Source organism: Cyanistes caeruleus, chromosome 13 (genome assembly GCF_971803275.1).
Source record: "Cyanistes caeruleus chromosome 13, bCyaCae1.hap1.1, whole genome shotgun sequence".
Taxonomy (NCBI): domain Eukaryota; kingdom Metazoa; phylum Chordata; class Aves; order Passeriformes; family Paridae; genus Cyanistes; species Cyanistes caeruleus.
This window is the reverse complement of record NC_141713.1, coordinates 12,686,663-12,698,866: the sequence shown is the minus strand read 5'-3', so window position 1 is coordinate 12,698,866 and position 12,204 is coordinate 12,686,663. Positions and strand designations below refer to the sequence as shown.

The window sequence follows — 12,204 nt, the reverse complement described above, 5'->3', positions numbered from 1 at the left end:
TCAAATGCATCATTACACTCTGAATAATTTTTTAATGCTTTTTTTTTGGGGGCTGGTGGTATGAGCCAGGGGACAACAGCCTAGTTTCAACCACAGTGCAGAATCACAATTAAGCAGTTAGGGAGTTTGATTTAGAAATTCATCACTGATTTTTTCTCCATGGGGTCAGCTGCTGTGGGAAATTTTAATTAATTCCTGAGCAGTAGAAACCTTGAGCATCCATCCCTTGTGATAGCTTCTCACACAGAGAACACAGTGAAAAGAACCAAGAACTGAGTAGTTCTGGTAGAACTGATATCTATGGAGTTTTGCCACATGTAGAAGCTGTGGAACATATCAACAGTGAACAGTGTTGAATAACTCCAGAGTATGGAATCCCATTCCATTCCAAAATCAGAATATCAGAAAACTTGCAGGTCTTGATTTTCTATTGCTTAGCATCTCGTATAATAATTGTGTTGTAATTTAAGAACTGTTTAAATACAGCTGATATATTTTCACAGGATGGTGCATGGTGGCTGGATCTAAGCTGAGCAAGGAAAAAGCAAAGGTTGTTTTGCCTTAATTCTAGTGCCAAATGGCTTACTGACTAATTTTTCTTTCCCTTACACATAAAGGGTTTAGTATTTTGAAGGGACAAGATCCTACTTACTGTTCCATATTTTTGACTAATATATAGCACATCAATATGACTACAGTAAGTAGTAGGAATATTTTTGAATATTTCCTTTGACCTTTTTTGTGTTTTGAGTTAAGTAAAACAAAGAGAGTTTACGTCAAGTAAAAAATTACTCCAGATATTGCCATAGGCAGTGGAAGGTAAATAATTCACTAATGCTGGCAAGCATTATTTTGTAAATGCCCAGCAACATTTGACAGATTTCAAGGACAAAAACAAAACTAACAGTAGGTTTTCCATAAAACTTCTGGCTAGCTTCTCAATTGAGGAGCAGCAACACATCTTCACTGATTTTGGGTGATCTGGTCCCTCATTTCAAGAAACTGCTGTGCATACACAGAAAATCAAAAGGTGTGAATTAATACAGCACTTCAGCTGTCATGAAATACTCACTCTGCAAACAGTCAGCATTTAGGAGGTCTTGGCACTTCTCATGGCATTTGACACCACATTCAGTGCATCTCATGCCTTGTCTGGCTATGCCCCAAAGGAGGCCTTCACATTCATAACAGTATGTGGGAGTTGTAGCTGTCCAAATTTCAAAGTTATGAGGTGTAGTTGATGATATTGGATAGATCAAAGCCTGCAGGGTCTTCTTGAAGACATGCATTTTCTGTTGGACAAGAAAAAAAAACTTCAGGTTTATTGTTTAACAGAAGTGAACTGTTTCTAAACCATATGCCATTTACACTTAAAATTTTACAAAGTATCAGAATATACATAGAAGCATAAAATAATTTGCAAAATCCTGATTCACTCATTTTGCTTTACACTTTGAAAAGAACTCTGCATGACTGTGTTGTCTGATTACACAAACAGTAAAGTTGCAATCAAGTTACTCAATTAACACATAGCCTTTTATATATATTTTTATAATTTGAGGCAGAAAAAAAAAAGCAGCATTACATTCATTGGGGCTTCTTAAGTAGCTAATTAACATTAATTCTGAATATTTGAATACTTCCTATAGGGACTTAGACACACTTCACAAAATGCCCAATGATTATATAAAACACTATAATACCAAGTGTCTATATAATCTCATCAAACAAAAGCAAGCCAATCGTAAATCATAAAATTTCATTTTATCTATATTCCTATAACAGCATACTTACTACTTCATTTTTAAAGCAAAGTTGCTTTTTACTATAGACAAGAATGATCCATGCTCTCAAAATTCCAAACCCATTTCTTGGACTGTTTTGGTTTAAGACCCATGACAAGCTCTATTACAAGAGCAGTTATTGGCTTTTTACTGATTGTACTGTAACAACCTCAGTCTCAGCTCCTCAGTGTTTAATAAGATGAAAACAAAGCAGTGCCAGTAATTTTGCACACCAGACCTTGGCTTGTATGGGCACAGTGCTCTTGATTGTTTGTTTGAACTTTTTTTCAGGCATCCTGGTCTTCTAGGTCCAGGCAATTTATTGGGAATAAGAAGAGCTCAGCAGCTGCAAGGCAGCACTTGGCACCAAGTTTAGGCTGTTTGTGTCTTTTTTAGGGATGGGTGTTCACTAAACACGCACATGACTGCCATGAATGTATTAGAAGTTCTAGATTCATTCCCTTATAAGTGAATAATTGTTTCTTTTAGAAGGAAGAAACCACATTATAAAACAAATCACAGTGGGATATTTCTGAAAGCCTGTCTGTCCTACCTTGTCCTCCTCTGGTGTGGATATTATGCAAGGAGCTCTAATGCTGGCTATACAGCTGTAGCAAGGGAATAAGATTTTGGAATTTGTGTGGTTTGTCTATTTTTGTTTTAACATCACTGCCACAGTTCTGACAGTATAGGAAGCAAGCCAAACTTATTCAGTTAAGCATTTGTTAACACTCCCTTATCTTTAATATCCAGCTGTGGCAATTGTATGTCAAATGAAAGGTATTAACCTGTCTAAAAATGTGCTGACATTCTTGGTTTTATGTACCTGCATCTCTACTCAAACTTGTGAGATATTCTGCTAATAATAGATTGTCTGATAAAAGTAAAATATTCTATTTGTGTGCATATCTGCATAATGTTGCAGAGTGTCAATCAGAGGACTTTTGCTACCATGGGAAAACCAGTACCACGTAGCCATATGGTAGCCACTGCTTCAGAGAGTTAAGCACAAAAAATACCAAAACCAAATGTTAGGTAGCTTAGGCTGCAACAGCTCTTACTGAAGTTAGTAGTTACTTCTGAAAACAGTATCCATCCTGTAAAGCCTGGCTAAAGATATTTCACAGATTTAATCTGAGCACATCTGAGAATGCTGTAGAACTGAATTAAGAAAAAACCCCGATACAGCAGGAAAGACTAAAGCAAATACTGAATTGCTCTCCAGGGTGCTTCTTATCTTATCCTAATAAACTTCCCTGAAAACAAGCAAAGGTGTACACCAGTTTGATTTGGCAGACCCTAAGAACTGTGATAGTAACCTAAGTCTGGCCACCTAACTCTGGGGAACTCATTTTTTAACATTACTCCACTTTTGCCTTCCATGTTACAGGGACCAGAAAAGAAACTTTAAAACAACCTAAAGTGAATTTATACAGCTTGCTGAGGAATCGGATTTCTCAGGAACCACTGATTACCCTCTCCCATTCCTGAGCTCATGTAGCCTCAGTACAAATCTTGCCCTTTCACCCTGTCCAGCTTCAATATTTCTCACATTATAAATACTTTTAGAATTTTGCCAGTAACTTTTACATTTTTCTGAAATGTCAGTAAGTAATGAAATTTACCCTCAACAGGCCTTAAAATAAACATTTGAGGGTAAACAAAGTTTTCAGCTGAAAGACACAGTTTGTAGATTGGTTTTGTTGCTGAACGTGTTCTTTCCCCTGTTGTTAATAAAGAAAATTGCAAAGGAGAATTTTATTTCTCTTACTGTCTAGAGGCTTTCATTTCTATTACTCTCCTCAGTTTAAATGTTTTTGTTATGTGAATTACAGAGCATAACAACATGGCACTAATAACTTCCAATATAACTATACAACTAATAATTGGTTTGGCAACATTTAGCACTACTAATATATAGGATAATTATTTAGTTATCTGCTTATCCTCTGAAGGGAAATTTATTTCTATCATATACTATTTGAAATACTTGTCTATGTCATTGATGTATAATTTTCAAAAATGTATAGCTCTTTGTTCAACAAAGCAATTGAATGGGTACCCATATGACAGCATATAAGTAAAATACTGACAATGTCTTTGGATCCGTGCTTGAGAACACACAAACTCACTGTGCCATGAGTGTGTTGTACCAAAAAGATAGCAGTGACAGGTGGCAAAGCTCAAAGCCTTAACCTCAGGGTGTAATTTTTTGAGTAGGTGGCACTTGAGTTTAAATAAAAGGCATTAGTTCAAAGAAATTTCATACTGAATCTAATCAGCCACATAACCCACACCCACCAGAGTCACCAATATTCCCTCTAGAAAAACTTGAGGGATGTTAAAAACTAGAAAAGCCTTAATAAGAGGAATAACTTGCCCAAAGGGGATCTTTTTTCCTTAACTTTCATTGGTGACTCCATTTCTTCATCTGCATTTCACATCTTCATTTTGTGGAGAGTATCTGGAGACTTCTTTTATGCCTGAAAACCCTTTTTGTTTTCAAATCTTGCTCATCAGTGTAATGATGCCCAAGGTTATTAAATTTGGCTGTCTACTTGGAGAAGTAGAAAAATAGTGCCTATCCCTTGTTTTAAATATCTTGCAAGAAGCTTTACTGGTTGTACTCTTATATTTGTCTGTGAAAGAGCAATCGCTGCCCCTTGGTATGTGTAGTGAGGTCTGGCATAGGACTGGCTTCTCTTATTCACCTCTACTCTCAATTAGCTTTTTACATTTTCTCATCAAATGAACTTTCACGTGTCTATTTTGCTGTCATTTGCTGTCTGCCCTTGGAGTTAAATTTTTATTTCAAGATTTCTTAAGAAATCACTACTTCTGGTACACTGTTTTTCATATGGCATGGCTCAAACAGAGTCAAAAGGATATAGAGTTATAAAAATACATTTAAATGAATTTCCCCTTTCAATTTCTCCTGAATCAGAGTTCAGTAGTTACTTTGCTTGATACAAGCATTAGAGACATGTTTGCACTCAGCTGCTCACTGGGATTTGCTGCCTTTTTTTTACTCCTTAACAGGACCATTTATGTAAGAATCTCTAAGGGCGGTCCAAATTATTCTTTCTTTTCCTGCATTTGTTGGCAATTAGTATTATCTCCAACACTTGCAACTCTAGCCCTTTAAAGTCAGAGCCTGGTTGTTTTTACATGAGAGGAGGCATGTAAATTAATGGATGAATCTATAATTTTTGTCATAAAAGGTAGTAATACTTATATACAATGTGGTTTGTTTAGTAAACATCTTTTAGTAAAGTACATGGAGTATTTTAGGGTCTTTTACTGAATTCAGTTGTTTTGGTACAAACTATAACAAAGTTGAAAAAACTCTTATTTTGTAGCACTTGGATGCCCTAAGTTTTTCTTCTATAATTTTCCCTCAGCCTTGAACTGTTTAAGATCCCATTGTTCTCCGTTCTGTCAACCTTTGTTACTATTTTGAGATATCAGAATAAAAAAAACAACTGCCCCTACTGGAAGAACATTTCAACCACCAGCTGTTTTCTGCCTCACCAATCCATCTCTAAACACCACCAAATCACAGCTTTATGATTACCATATAAGCACAGAAAGTTCACAATAAACCAGGTAAGATTGATGCATGTTAATATTTGTGCTACGTGTTCCAGTTCCCAGAACACCCGTCAGCATTTTCTGTTCTCCCATTCTCCTGCTATGGACCTTAACAACCATGTAAGAAAATTTCAACTCTTTATTTTTCTTCAGAATAGGATGTATTTTAGAAGGCTATGTATGCACTAGCAATTTGAGGGACACAAAATGGGCCTGCTTTTCTTCAAATTATTGCTTTTTTTTCAGTTCAGTTATATACATCTTGCATCACACTTTAAGTATTCCTGAAAAAAATGGCATCTGCTGTGTTTCTGTTCAAAAAAAGTCCTTTTCCAAATTTAAGTGAAATCAGTAATGGAAAACACATTTTACTAGCTATGACTATGTTTTTTCAAAAGACTCTTGTGGTAACTTCTTGCATGAATTAAATATTTCTTCTAGAATCACATATATTATTAGCATGAGTTACATTAAAAAAATAAAATGGTATCCCAAGGACTGGGAAAAATGATCATCTTGCAGAGCCCTGTCATTCTAATTGCACTCAGAGTGTGATGAAGATAGAAAGATGATGAAAGACTGTAGGTAAACATGGTACAGTTGGACAACCTAAAACAAAAGGCTTCTCCAGAATAACTGTTTTTTAAATCAAAGGTCTCTTGGTTAGTCCGTTCTGACTGTCATGGATATGAGTCAGCAGAAGCAAACCTGGTTTTGCTACAGTGGATCAGGCAGCAAATTCTGCTGAAGTTATATGGAAGTTCCTACACAATAAATAGAATACACTCCATTTCATTCAGTTTGGGGTGTGTAAGGCTGAAATAAATTTTAGAGATCTTTGGAAAAAAATTTCTCTGTTACTTAAAATTCTTAAAGCTGTCATTGAAAACACTTACCATTTCATCAGTGTTTATGGAGGTCCGGATGAGCATGGCCATGGAAATACCAGATTTTCGAGCTGCAAGTGTCTGTTCAAGGCAAATGCAAAAGAGTTACCAATTATACAAGTAACAACTGCTGTTGAATCTAAAGGAAGGCAAACAGTACTTGATTATGCTACTGGATGTAAACAAAACTCTAGAAGATACAGAACCTTTTAGTTAATGTTTGCAGCTCACAATTCTTAGGGTTTCGGCACATAATGGAAGTACACTTTCCATCATCATTACTGTTTCTTTCAACAGTGACAAGATGAACTGACATTTCTAATACAAAACCTGTTATTCAGAGGTTTGTGACTCAGTTTTTTTAAACCACAGGCTGTCACTGTTTTTCCGCTTTGCCAACCAAATTAATGTGGTACAAGGATAGGCATCCTGCCCTAATTTGGAAGCTGACTGTGCCTGCAGCAACAAGGGAGATCATTTTGCAGTAGTCTTATGGTTCAAGTTGACAGTCTGGATAATTTTTTGTAACTCACTGAACATTTTTAAACAGTGTGTATGTATATAGAATGCTACTTAAATAAAAAGACCTCAAGAAATCTTAAAGTATTATTTTCCTTAAAGACAATATTAGTTCAATGCTATGGATAGCTATATGGAGAAATACTCTGGTTATCTGAGAAAGGAAAAGAGACCAGAGCTCCGTGTCAATCTGTCCTCATTTCGCCACATGATGTTACTGGTATATGGACAACTTCTGGTTCTGAAGACAATGCACTTGGTTGTAGAGATTAACTCTTTTGCTCTAGTATGGTACATACAAAGGGACTCAAATGAAAGTAATTTTAATACACAATAAACAAGGAAATTTTATATTCCTTACTGCAACACTCCAGAAATTTAAATGGGTCCTTGAGAATTAACTAGCGAGTATAATGATCAGAAAGCACCCTGGGGGAATGAAGTCTGTGTGTTTTACAAATAGTATTTCAAATCTGAATATCACTTCTGCTATCAATAATCCTTTTGGCCTGACAGAGCAGATGAGACTTATTCCACTGTGCACAATATTAACCATAACACCGTTATATTACTGTACTACACCTGCAGTGTTGTTTTCATTCCTCCTTTCGCTTATTCCAAGCATGTTTGTACACTTGTGTCTTATCTCTGTTCTTCTATCATCCACTGTCTGCTTTGTCATGCTTTGCTGCCCTCACAGTCTAGCAGTGTATGGATCAATTATACCACCCACTAACCATAAGTCTGTTGTTGCCTTTGTTGTGAGGATACATGTTTTCACCTAAATGTAAAGTGGGTCTCTGTAGTCCCTTACTACAGAACTATTACACTGAAAGTTTAAATTATACTTTGTGTGTGACATTCTTATTTTTGTGAAACACATACTGGGCCAGAAGCAATTTAGGCTTACATCAGCAAAGGAACTGCATCATTAATCGCTGGATGAAGAGACAATTCCAATTTCTTCCAATTATATAATTTTAAACACTGGAATATTTAAAATGGATTTCTATTTATTTATTTATGAGACTGTTCAATTTTAATTTTAAATGTTCACTTTCCCTGATTCAATTTTCAATAAGTTTCTCTTGATAATAATTAAACTTGCAGACTGACACAGAATTATTAATCTTGTGTAACCAATTATAGGGTAAGAAATCATCCTTGGTTTAGCTGTATTCAATTCATCTCTGTCCTATTACAAAGAACTCTCCTTTTTTTTTCTCTTTTAAACTCAGCAATTTACCAACTCTATGCCATTAATTTTCTATCAGACTCTCCATTCTGTTACTATTAAGTAAATAATTCTGTTTACTTCTCTGTTACCACCCTTTCATTCTATTTCTGTGAATGTGGGTAATTCCATGGGTGTATGACACTGAGATTGACAAAGTTACAGGAAAGAATAAAGTGTTCAGGCTTTGTTTTTCCACATTGTTTGTCTCAAAACCCAATGCTACAAAACCCACATATCAAAGTTTAAAATGACAAGTAAAAATGCTTTTGCATCATTAAGAGGAAAATAAACAATTTCCATAATCAGTTGAGTTTTGGGTTTTGAAACAATGTACTTTAAAAGCATTGACCTTTTGATCCCTCTTGAAGCACAGTTTTTTCCCAAAGTCTTACCAAATACCCATGTAGATTTGCTTGCCTGGACTGTACCAGTTTTATAGTTTTCATGTCCCTTACACTTAGGAAGGGATTTGACCTTTTTAGGTATCAATTGCACAATCCTGGCCATTCCAAGCAATAGAGCAATGTGAACAACTTGTCAGGACAGGAGAACAAAAGGCATAAGAACATTAACCTCAAATATAGGGCAGTGACTGCTGCTGTGTTCTGTCCTCCAGCAATACCAAAGAACACAAGGCAGCAGAACTGCAGTTTTGTGCTATCACTAAGTCAATAAACAAATACTATTTTCTGTGAGAAAAAAAAAAAAAAGGGGAAGCAATTTTGACCCCGTCACATGTCCTTCAAGCCAGGTTTTCCCAAGGGGTGCCCTTGGAATCATGGAGCTTTACTATTTTGCTTCTTAATCAGAAGTGAGTTTGAAATTATAGTACAGTGCCCTATAGAAAATAACAAAACCTAATAGGAAACAGATAATTAGGCTGTTCTTAATAAAGTGTTTGTCATGTTGGAAGAAAGCGATATCTAGAGGGAATTGTGAAAAAACAGTAAATTGAACAGTCATATGGATTAAATTTACACGGGTTTTAGTAAAAAAACAACCCACAAGGATTATTACAATTTATGTACCACTGTCAGAAGACACTACTTCTACAAGAGAAAGCTCATAAAATGCTTCTGTTCTAAAACACTGAAGTTGGTGATAACTCAACAGCATTAAGCACTGAACACATAGCACTGTCACTTCATAAGTATGGAATGAAACAAGGAGGAGTGAGCATTTTGGAAAGAGAAAGGGGAAAAAGCTGCCAGATTTATCTGTGGGAAACAAAGTGACAAGTTATGAAGTAACGAGAATTCCCCTATTGCCTCTCTGTTTCCAAGTAGCAGCAAGAAAGAAAGGTAAGTGCAGCTCATCAGCTGGAATTTCCAGGAAGTCCAAAATGTCAGAGCATCAAAAGAATATGGAGAGCAACAGGAACCTGCAGTATTTCACCTGTCTTCTTTAACAGGACACAGAACTTGTCCGCAGTTTATACTTGTTTACCCTCTCAAACTGATGTCCGGATACTAACTCATGTCTGTCTTTCCTTAGGTAAGAATTTGACCTGCAGTGCATAGATACTTTACATACTGTTAAATTATGAACATGTGAAAAAAAAATTATCAAAAACAAAAAGCCTAGCAAAAACCTCAAACAATAAGAGAAGATGACAAAGCAGACCATTGTCTATTTAATTTTTAATTTGTTTTGCAACTCCTTAATACAGGATTTAAAATAAATTAGTCTCCTTTATTCTCAAGGCCTTCTAGATTAACTAATAACTTGTATCTACACTAATTTATTACCTCCAAATTTTTCTTAGCAGCTTAAATAAATAAATATAATTAGAAGTCATTCTAGCAAAAACACTGAAAAATGGTAACCATAAGTAAAAGCAAATTGGAATCAAGATACAATTACATGTTAAATGATCAATTGTGTTGAGGAAAAAAAAAAGAAAAGTCCTATATCACAAAGAAATAGGCAAGCTCTGTCTTGCACAGCTAAAATAGCACAGAGGAACAAACAGACTCATGTAACTGTTCATGACTGCTAGCTGTGCCATGCAATACTCATTCCTCTGCTTTTACAGAGGGTTTTGGTTTTCCTGATCATCTTTTTTCCTTTAAAAAAAATCTATCAGCAGGAAAAAAAATTGAAGACAAACCATTTTTTATCACTTTACAAATTATATTATTTTTAATGTGATGTAAAAGTTACGCACTAGAGGTGAATGTGACAAAAATTTCACTGTTTACAGCATTTAAAACATGCACAATTTCATAACTTTCTTTTTGAGCAACTGCATGTATATCACTCTAGGGATCTCAACTTCATTATTTTGGAAGACAGATTTGTACCATTTCTTGTGGTGCTGGGGTGGAGGTGGGGTAGGACAGAAGAAAAAATTACTTGACAGGAAGTAAGGTACTGAGGGAAATTGCTTAGCCCTGCATCATAATTTTTCTATTAAAAAGGTTGATGCCTAATCCTGAAATATTCAACAGGACTGCAACACTGAGCCCAGAAAACAGATTTAGAAAAAATGGCAATTCAGCCCTACTACACAATCATTATCAGACATAACTGTAGTAACATTTGCTTTTTCTTAGTATCTTTAGCACAGATACAAAAGCATGATCTGTCCAGCCTCAAAGATAATTATATTGTTATGATTTTCATTTAGTAGACTTGAAAAAGCCCTCACAGATATATAAATACTTACTATTTTATAATTCATCTACTTAATGTATTAATATTTTTATTAGGAATATAACTGAATTTACCTATCAATGATTAAAGGAGTTAAGAAAATGGACTGCTGATAGCAGAATTAATGTAAAATAGTCCAGGTATTTAGATAACATACAAACCCAGAGAATATGACATCTGCAAATTAAATAAATATCTTCTTTACATGAATCTTTAAATTACCATATTTGAATTCCAGCCTGTATAAATGTTTTTACTGTGGAGACACAGAAAAAAGTTTCAGTCCATTATCATTTTAGCTGAAACAGGCAGTTGTTTCATCTGGTGTGTTCACTTCAACAGACTGCTTTAAAACACCAGCAAAAATTCACAAATTATTCTTGTGTTCTTATAATAAAATAATAAAGCTAGGGATCAATACAGTCTTGATTGATCAAAAGAAGAAATTTGCCTGGTTACAGTGATTATAAAGTACAGAATCACCTTTAAATTGAATAAACACAAGAATTCATAACATTCAAAATGATGACTGGCATTAAAAGAAGCAAAGATAGTAAAATAGAGATACCTTTGGCTATAGCTGAGCAGATCACCTGCCATACTTGGCCACTCTGAGTTAAAAAATTTTAGCTTCCACTGTAATTATTGATATTTCTCTCCTTGGTTGCTCCCACCTCAGCTTAAGCCCTAACTAATCCAAAAGAGAATATCTTTTTTTAAAAGCAGGAGTTACAGCAATTCCATCGGCAAGTGCACTGGAGTCTTTTTCCTGTCTCCACAGTAAACAAGAGATCTGCTCATGCTCTCTGTATTGTTACTGCACTTGAACCATCGCTTCTCCTTGCACTGTCTCTCTCTCTCCTGTACTGGATGTGTTCTACCAGAAGTCTAATAATAACCCATGACTGCAGCAAAGAGAACTGCTCCTGCAGGTGAACTTTGACTCCCTAATCCTCTCTAATGACTGGATCTAAAATAAGCGGAGACTCTCAATGCATTTGCACACAAAAACTTTTCAGTGGTTTAGAAGGAGGAGAGCACCCAAAGGAGGGCAGTGAAGATGGTGAAGGGTCTGGAGGTGAAGCCGTGTGAGGAGCAGCTGGAGACACAGGGTGTGTTCAGCCTGGGGGAGACTGAGGGGACACCTCTTTGCAGGTACAGCTCCCTTGGGAGGGGAAGAGGAGGGGCAGGCTCTGATCTCTGCTCTCTGGTGACAGTGACAGGACACAAGGGAAGACCCTGAAGTTGTGTCAGGGGTGGTTTAGGTTGGCTGTCAGGGAAAGGTTCTTCACCCAGAGAGTGTCTGGGCACTGGAACAGCTCCCCAGGGCAGCAGTCACAGCACCAAGCCTGACAGAGTTCCAGAAGTGTTTGAACTCCCAGGCACTGGGTGTAACTCTTGGGAATGATCCCGTGCAGGGCAGGGAGCTGGACCTGATCATCCTTGTGGGTCTCTTTCACCTCAGCATATTCAGTGCTTCTGTGTTGAAAATTGGATTTTTCAAAATGTGAATTCATTGAAACAAATGGGA

The 12,204-nt window shown here is 36.1% G+C and overlaps 1 protein-coding gene across 2 annotated transcripts in view; it reads right to left on the bottom strand.

Annotated features, from left to right (window-relative positions):
• The window catches only part of UNC13C (unc-13 homolog C), a 118,371-nt gene that overhangs the window by 83,414 nt on the left and 22,753 nt on the right, over nt 1-12,204 (bottom strand). For both annotated transcript variants that reach the window (XM_086848905.1, XM_086848906.1), the window contains exons 5-6: nt 6,272-6,343; nt 1,073-1,292 (exon numbers count right to left, since the gene is read on the bottom strand). In XM_086848905.1, the coding sequence (XP_086705031.1) occupies nt 1,073-1,292; nt 6,272-6,343 (292 nt within the window). The remainder of the gene's footprint in view (nt 1-1,072; nt 1,293-6,271; nt 6,344-12,204) is intronic.